General features: G+C 34.5%; 1 protein-coding gene across 3 annotated transcripts; it reads left to right on the forward strand.

Annotated features, from left to right (window-relative positions):
* The first annotated feature begins 2,139 nt into the window (after positions 1–2,139).
* Positions 2,140–6,267, forward strand: LOC145132534 (ERBB-3 BINDING PROTEIN 1-like). 3 transcript variants are annotated; one of them, XM_079067344.1, is made up of 10 exons: positions 2,140–2,288; positions 2,403–2,514; positions 3,094–3,178; positions 3,252–3,401; positions 3,496–3,649; positions 5,066–5,281; positions 5,368–5,504; positions 5,585–5,676; positions 5,746–5,931; positions 6,014–6,267. In XM_079067344.1, exons 2-10 carry the CDS (start codon positions 2,421–2,423, stop codon positions 6,082–6,084), a joined length of 1,185 nt encoding a protein of 394 aa, XP_078923470.1. In that variant the 5' UTR covers positions 2,140–2,288; positions 2,403–2,420; the 3' UTR covers positions 6,085–6,267. The 3 variants fall into 3 exon arrangements, with proteins under 3 accessions (XP_078923470.1, XP_078923472.1, XP_078923473.1); XM_079067346.1 differs by having other exon boundaries at positions 2,156–2,288; positions 2,409–2,514; XM_079067347.1 differs by lacking the exon at positions 2,140–2,288 and having other exon boundaries at positions 3,081–3,178.
* Positions 6,268–8,663: the final 2,396 nt, after the last annotated feature.

Here is an 8,663-nt window from a genome sequence, read left to right on the forward strand (position 1 = left end):
AACAGCTGCAGCAACGGCGTCGGCGTCGGCGACGGCTGGGCAGAAGGGACATAAAAGGCACGACCGAGAGTGGAAGTACACAGCCCCGACGTCGTCTTCAGCGGCTTCGTCCTTGTCAGCAGCACCGGCGGCGGCAGTAGCGCGAGTGGCAGCGACATCCTCGACGAGTTCGGCGCACGACAACAGCAACCCCGACACCTCCGGCCTTCCCGTATGGCTTACATCGGTGACTTCATCTTCCACAACGACGGCGCAGCGGCGGTTGGAGGAGGATCGTCCGCTAGCCCTCCCAGTGGTCTTCAGTTTCCCCGGGCATTCACGACGTCACAGCCGTCAAGGGGGTTATGGTGGTGGTGCTCGATGACTCCAACAACAATGGTTGCGACTCGGCATAAGGGGGTAGCGACGCCAGAGATCGGAGGAAGAAAGAGGTGGTGGCGGCTGGAGGGACAAGGGTGGAGAGGGTGGCGGCTGCATAGTGAATTAGGGTTAGGGTTTTGGACGTGGCTCATGAAACAGTTTTATACCCGCTTCCTTCAAAACTAATATCCATAATGACAAAACCGACCCCTCCTCCCCTTTTCCTTTCAACTTGATCCAATATTTACCAAATGGCCCTTCCATGGCAAATTCTTTCTAGTTTAAGTCCAAAAGTTACTAATTCCACCCTGTTTTCTAGAATCCTTTTCAACATAAATCCTGAAATTACACTTTAACCCCCGAAACTAACATCCCGATAATTATTATCTGATTTTCGACAATAATAATATATAAAAAATAGTAAAATTACTTCTCGGGGTTCTGTGTTTATTATTTAAATTATTCTATTTTAAATGAGATGTTACAACATGGAGACTTGCACATCATCTGCATCTGATAATCAATGAAGTGAGGTATTAAACACTTGAATAATGTCAACGACTTTCACCGAATCTGAACCCAAGATAAATGGAAAGACACACTGTCTGGACTGTGTCGAAGATGAAGTAGCCCAGAAATACTCTCCAAACCGCAAGCCGGTAACAAGGTAGAAAATTCTCTTGTGTTAAAGCAAGCCCGATAGTCGCCTATTAGAAATAAAAGCTCCTCTAGGTCAACCCCATAGTAAGTAGTAGCTTCCTTGTACATAAGGTAATGGCATAGTAACATGTGACCTTCTATACATATCAACATGTTAACATAAGCACCAAAAACAAGAAGCCATAAACATGGTCGCACATTCTGGTGTGTGTAAACGAACCATGATTTCTCAATCGAGTTCAAGTTTGCAGGTTGTAGTCACAACCGTTTCATATGTTATACCATGCTACAATAAAAGGAATTAAAATTATGCACGTGCTGCATGTTCCAGAGTAAAATAATTGTGTTTCGGACACCATTCCGGACTATAATGGTTGTGATTCAAACACCATTATGGAACAAGGACAACATTCCGAAACAAGTACACCATTATGCACTACATTCTAGAACATTTATAGACATTCTAGAGATGTTATACATATTCCAAACTTGTTCCAGACACATTCAAAAGTATTTTTTTAATTTTTTTTTGGTTATTCTAGTACACACATATACCCACATATAATCATACAAAAACCTAAAAACAACTAAATTTCAAAGAAAAATGACGAATACCTAAGTAATCGCATCAATTTATACAAAAAACAATGGAAATTTCTTATATTTTGTATTCACAAATAAAAACATATAATCATACAAATAATCGAGACATTACCATAAAAAATGAATATCGTCACTGTTAGAAGAAGATATTTTTTAAATTTGATGTAGTCCGTACACTCTAAGATGACGTTTGAAACAATGATTTTGAACAAAAGGATCTAACATATTATTTTTATTAAAAACATATAATCATACAAATAATCGAGACATTACCATAAAAAATGAATATCGTCACTGTTAGAAGAAAATATTTTTTAAATTTGATGTAGTCCGTACACTCTAAGATGACGTCTGAAACAATGATTTGAACAAAAGGATCTAACATGTTATTTTTGATTTTTAACAAAAGGATCTAACATGTTATTTTTATTTTATTTTGCTAAATTTGTTCTCTTTTATGCCACGGGTGAAGCATTTTGACGTGTCATCCAACGTGAAAACCCTAATAACTTAGTAACCGAACACTGCCAACTCTATATAAACTAAGAACGGCAGAAGCACCGCCGACCTCCAAACCCTAGCTCACGACTTACTCCCACACTCCGTTTTCGTTTGTATAAATCATAATCGCTCCTGTTCATCGTTTAATTGCTAGTTAATCTATCGTAAGCACTCTTCTTATAATCGAAATTCTATACATTTCGATTCCCACACCTCAATCTCTTATTTTGTGCGTTATCTTTGTTTTTATATTTTGCTGATCTGTTTCCTGATGCTAGTTGTAGTTCTGAGGAATCATGTCAGACGATGAAAGAGGGGAGGAGAAGGAGCTGGATCTTTCCTCTCCAGAAGTCGTAACCAAATACAAATCAGCTGCTGAGATTGTTAACAGTTAATACTCTTCTTCTTTTCTTCTTGTCTGTGTTTGTGTGTAATATGCGCATTGTGGATAGTTTATCGATCGACTGTGTGTAATTATACGCAATCGTACATATATTTTTAGCCTTTCCGAACTAACAGCTTACAAAATCTGTAAGGGTTGGAGGAGAGTCTAAAAATTTCTGTATATTGCAATATGAAATGTATCTAACCTTCATAAAACATGTGTTTATACTGTGTTATATGCTTTTTGTTTATGTACTTTATGAATTGATGCTTGAAAGCAAATAAACAGTACTATTCTGCGTGTCACATGTGCCATTTAGGGGTACGAAGAATTCTTTTCCCTTTTCCATTTTGTTCTAAGACATGCTTCAAGGAAAAAAGATCAGAAAGTTTTTGACTTTTTACTAAATAGATCATTGTTTGCTTCCTTGTTGCTGTATGTTTAACATAGTTATTTTCGCTCTTTGTTTGATTTGTTTCTGCTTTATGTCAATTTTAAATCAAGTTTTCTTTTCAAAGTTCATTTTTTTTCCTTGTTAACAAAAAATGTACTCAAAATGGTCATTTAATAGTTCAACTATACAGAGGCCTTGCAGCTGGTATTGTCAGAATGCAAACCCAAAGCCAAGATTGTTGATATTTGTGAGAAGGGAGATTCATATATCAGAGAGTAAGTTATTTCCGTATTTAATTTGTTTATTATCAAGATTATATTACTTAGTAATAATTGTTTTCAAATACAGGCAAACTGGGAATATGTACAAGAATGTAAAGAAGAAAATTGAAAGGGGAGTTGCCTTTCCCACATGTCTGTCTGTTAACAACACAGTCTGCCATTATTCTCCATTAGCTAGCGATGAAACAGTATTGGAAGAAGGTGACATTTTGAAAATGTAAGTCATATCATCATCAACTTAGTTTTTTATTTGGTTTAGCACAGTAGATTTTGTGGTTTAACTTTAAATGATTTGGTGTGTTTTGTTTCAGTGATATGGGGTGTCATATAGATGGTTTCATTGCAGTGGTGGGACACACTCATGTTCTTCAACAAGGACCTGTAACAGGTAGAGCAGCTGATGCCATTGCAGCTGCAAATACTGCTGCTGAGGTTGCCTTACGTCTTGTGAAGCCTGGAAAGAAGGTAATATAAGTGAAATGTTATCTTTTTTTTTTCTACATATTTGAATTGGCAACTTTGCCGAGGTGATCACTTGTTTCTTGATTTCCTCTTTTTCCCTGTTGCCTATATAAACTCTGGCATAATCTTGGATTTTTTTCAGTTCATCCACTCAATTGGTTGACTGTGTCTCTTGTGAGCCTATAAATTTAGTGTGTCTATTCATTTGTTTGATTGTAGTTTTTAAATCTATAAATTTGATTAAATAGATATAATATGAGGCAACTTTGCCGAGGTGATCACATTCTTCTTGATTTCCTCTTTTTCCCTGTTGCCTATATTAATTTAGGCTTCATCTTGGGTTTTCTTCACTTTCATTCACTCAATTGGTTGATTGTGCCCCTTGTGAGCTTATAAATTTATGTTGGTATTTCTATAACCAGTAAGGTGTTGTTTTCTTGTGCTTTGTGATTTTCTTTGGCATTTTTTTTGTTGGGTTTTGTGCTTTTATGTTTTTTATATTTTGAATTCATATTGTGATTCAAGTTTTTTCTAAAAGAGGCAACTTTGCCGAGGTGATCACCTGTTTCTTGATTTCCTCTTTTTCCCTGTTGCCTATATAAACTCTGGCTTGTTCTTGGGTTCTCTTCTTATTCATCAAATCAATTGATTGAATGTCCCCCTTTTGTGCCTATAAACTTTTAATCAGTATTCCACTTGTATAACCTATTATTTTTTAAACTTTTTTTAACCTATCTATCAATTTTTTCAACTTTTATGTTTTACACAAGGCAATGTTGCCTAGGAGAAGACCTTCTCGATTATTTTTATTTTTTTATTTTTGGATTTCTGATAGTTTTTGTGCTTTTGTGATTATCTATATTAATTGTAGATTGTGACTAAATATTTTTAAAATTAAGGCAACTTTGCCGAGGTGATCACTTATTTCTTGATTTCCTCTTTTTCCCTGTTGCCTAAATTAAACTTGGCTTGATTTTGAGTTTTCTTCATGTTCATCCACTCAATTGGTTGACAATGTCTCTTATTAGCCTATAAATTTTAATTTTTATGATTACTTTTCATATTGTTTTTTATAAATTGTAATACATTTTTGTGTTATCAAACTAGACATGGTATTTCTAAATGATGATACATTATTTATGGGCTATGGAGTTTCTCCTATGATGCTTTTAATAGTCATAGTTACACTGATAGAAAACCATGTTCATCCACTAATAGTGATTCTCACATCATCTTAACTTTCTATTTATTTTTTACACAAAAATTAGTTGATGCATCCTTTCTCTAAATGATGATTACTTTTCAAAAGCTATGGGAGAACATTCCATGTGTTGCTTTTTGTCATAGTTACTCTGATAGATTTTTTTCATCCCAATTTTCCATATAATATCTCATTTTGCATATTTTTTGTTGTTTCAGAATCAAGATGTGACAGAAGCCATTCAAAAAGTTGCTGCAGCATACGATTGCAAAATTGTTGAAGGTGTTCTTAGTCATCAACTAAAACAATTTGTTATTGATGGAAACAAAGTTGTATTAAGTGTCTCAAATCCCGAAACAAGAGTTGATGATGCCGAATTTGAGGAGAATGAAGTTTATGCAATTGATATAGTCACAAGCACAGGAGAAGGCAAGGTTAGTTTCGTCATTTTACTGAATTTCATTTTTTTATAAAGTGCTTATTTTTTAAGTCTAAAGATTTCTTGAATTTGTCTTTTCAGCCTAGATTGTTGGATGAGAAACAAACAACAATTTATAAAAGAGCAGTTGACAAGAGCTATCACTTGAAAATGAAAGCATCTCGGTTTATATTTAGTGAGATCAATCAAAAGTTTCCAATTATGCCCTTCTCCGCTAGGTATGCGGAAAATTCCAAGTTTTGATTGATTTCACAGATCTTAAGGGGTATTTTTGACAATTTGTTTGTGTTGTTGATAGGGCTTTGGAAGAGAAGCGAGCTCGTTTGGGATTGGTGGAATGTGTTAACCATGAGCTTTTACAGCCATACCCTGTTCTTCATGAAAAGCCTGGTAAAATCTTTTGATCAAATTTTAATTCACCTAAATAATGAGGGTATTTATGTCTTTTTTTTGGTTCAGGTGATTTTGTTGCACATATAAAATTTACAGTTCTTTTGATGCCAAATGGATCGGACCGAATTACGTCTCATACCCTTCAAGAGTTGCAAACAACAACTAGTAAAACGGTTGATGACCCGGAAATTAAAGCATGGTTGGCTTTACCTGTAAAGACAAAAAAGAAAGGTGGTGGCAAAAAGAAGAAAGGTAATGTCTTTTTATAAAAACAACTTAAATAGATCTATAAAGTTTTTAAACATATAATTGATAAAAGTTTTGTTTATTTCAGGAAAGAGAGCAGAAAAGGGTGAAGGTGAAGCAATGGAGGAAGAAGCTACAAATGGTGGTGGCCAAGATTAGAATGAAGATTTTGATATGTAATTTGATAGTTGAAATACAATTTTTTTTTGTATCGGACTTTTTTTTAGTTTTAGGTTTGCTTGTATGGTGGATGAATATGATTTAATCATCATAATATGTACACATTTATATGTTTTTTTTTCTTATAAAGACAATGAAATGAAAATACTCATCTTTTTGTTATTTCCACCCTGGCATTTCTTCAACACTAATTTACTTCTGATAATACCCATAAGCTTATCATTCCAAAAACCCAAAACCTGGATCTCAAAGGGTTATCAATATATAGACCATGTAGGAGCTGGTATAGAGGGTTGGTTTAATGGTGAAGAGAATCAAAAGGCCGAACACGATTCTTGTATTTTTGGTGTGGAAAATGATGATAACATTGGTGATCTTTAGGGATGTTGAGGTTAAGTTCAATGAGGATGTAGTGACTATGAACATAACTAATGATCATTTCTTGAGTAAATTGTCTCTTGTGTTGAGGTGGAGTAGGAGGAGGAGGACAACAACATTGAGGGTGATGATTTTTAATGAGTTATTACATTAGAAAAAACTACACTAGAAAAAAGCAAAAACCCATTATTGGAATGAGATTAAAGATCCAAGAGATGTGAAAACCATGTTGTGCAACTATGCACTTTTGGTAAGGTGTTGTATGGGTGATTGCATATTTAAATTATGGACCTCTTTGATGAGTAATGAAGAGACTTTCAAGATCCAACATGTGAAGGCCGATCACAACCGTGCAATGAACTTTAAGTTGAGATTAGAGATGAGAATGGTTCCAAACCCGGACCGGTAGAACCGGTTAACGGGATTTTGTAGGACCGAAAAACGGACCGATATATAGGAACCGGTTCCGGGTAAAGTGAGTCTAGAACCGGAAAATCCAGAAACATTAAAGTGGGTCGGGTGGAACCGTGTATGGGTCTAGAACCGGAATATCTGGGAAATCCGAAATTTTTTGGTAATTACTTGGTGGTTGAACTTTGAAAATTTTCAACTTTGATATCCTAACTTTGGGGGATTTTAAGTCATTGAATATTAAACCAAGAATGACAAATTATAGTTTAAAATCATTTACAAACTCTAAACTACACGTTTCAAAAAACCTCATGATAATCCGACTTCAAATGAATTAGATATGCATTTTTAAAATTTCACAAAATATAAAAATAAACCTGAAAAACAGAAAATTCACAGCATTGATATCTCGACTTTGGGGGACTGTAAGTCAATAACATGAAACCAAAAATGACAAAATGATAGTCTAAAATCATTTACAAACTCTAAACTACACGTTACAAAAAACCTCATGATAATTCGACTCCAAACGAATTAGATATGCATTTTTAAAATTTCACAAAATATAAAAATAAAGCTGAAAAACAGAAAATTCACAGCTTTGATATCCCGAATTTGGTGGACTGTAAGTCAATGAATATGAAACTAAAAATGACAAAATTATAGTCTAAAATCATGTAAAAACTCTAGACTACACTTTGGAAAAAACCACATGCTATTCCGAATTCAAACGAATTAGATATGCACGTTCTAAAACATTCACATAATACTAAAAAAAAAATCTGAAAAACATAAAATGTCAAACTTTGATATCCCGACTTTGAGGGACTGTAAGTCACTGAATATTAACTCAAAAATGACAAATTATAGTCTAAAATCATGTACAAATTATAAACTACACTCTGGAAAAAACCTCATGTCAATCCGACTTTAAACGAATGAGATATATGTCACACCCCCAAACCAGAATGACGGAAACATTCGGGGGTGGGTGACTTCACGTAGTATCATAACAGTTGAATATTTGTAAAGCAAGTACACACAACCATCATATATATAATTTAAAAGTTACATTGTTGCTTACAATACATGTCCCAAAAGAATTACAATATGATGATTCAATAAGTTTTAAGATTGACGTCTTAGCGTCTCTTCTCCAAAAGCTGATGTTTTACCTGTATTACTGAATCCCTTGAGAATACAAGCAGTTTTTGAAAGAATATCAACATAAAGCTGGTGAGTTCATAAACATTTAGTTTTGGTGGAAAAATGTTCTTTGATTCTTTTGAAAAGTGTTCTCCAAGAAAATCCTATATTTTCTTATGAAAAGCGTGTTTGAAAACTCATTCCTTCTATGACTTCCAGATTCATACAAGATATGTACAATCCAAGGTGTCGTGGAATGAATATGAATATCCGTTGGTTACACATTAAACAATCCGTTTTTGAATAGCCGGGTTATCCCGGGAAAATCCTATATTTTCCCTAAAAGTTGATGGTTGGTTATCCGTTCTAAACTGGTGTACAAGTATCTACCATACTTATATCGATAAAAGCAGTTTTCTTTTAAAACCCTGGTTACACCCAGTGAGGTATATTAGCCTTATTACATAAATAAACTAAATAAAAGGAAACGTGATGAACTAAATCCTGAAGGTATTATTAATACCTTCCAGTAATCTATCGATTATTACTTTGAGGTTAGTTCACGTGATTCATTATTACAAAAGTAAATCCCTGTTATCTACGTTGCGAGCTTTACGATCATA

Source organism: Lactuca virosa, chromosome 8 (genome assembly GCF_052849685.1).
Source record: "Lactuca virosa cultivar CGN04683 chromosome 8, Lactuca_virosa_CGN04683_v6, whole genome shotgun sequence".
Classification (NCBI taxonomy): Eukaryota; Viridiplantae; Streptophyta; class Magnoliopsida; order Asterales; family Asteraceae; genus Lactuca; species Lactuca virosa.

Coding starts and splice junctions, on each gene's coding strand:
- LOC145132534 (XM_079067344.1), top strand. CDS start 2,421: ATGTCAGACGATGAAAGAGGGGAGGAGAAGGAGCTGGATCTTTCCTCT. Junction 3,650..5,065: donor TTGTGAAGCCTGGAAAGAAG/GTAATATAAGTG, acceptor TTGTTGTTTCAG/AATCAAGATGTGACAGAAGC. Junction 5,282..5,367: donor CAAGCACAGGAGAAGGCAAG/GTTAGTTTCGTC, acceptor TTGTCTTTTCAG/CCTAGATTGTTGGATGAGAA.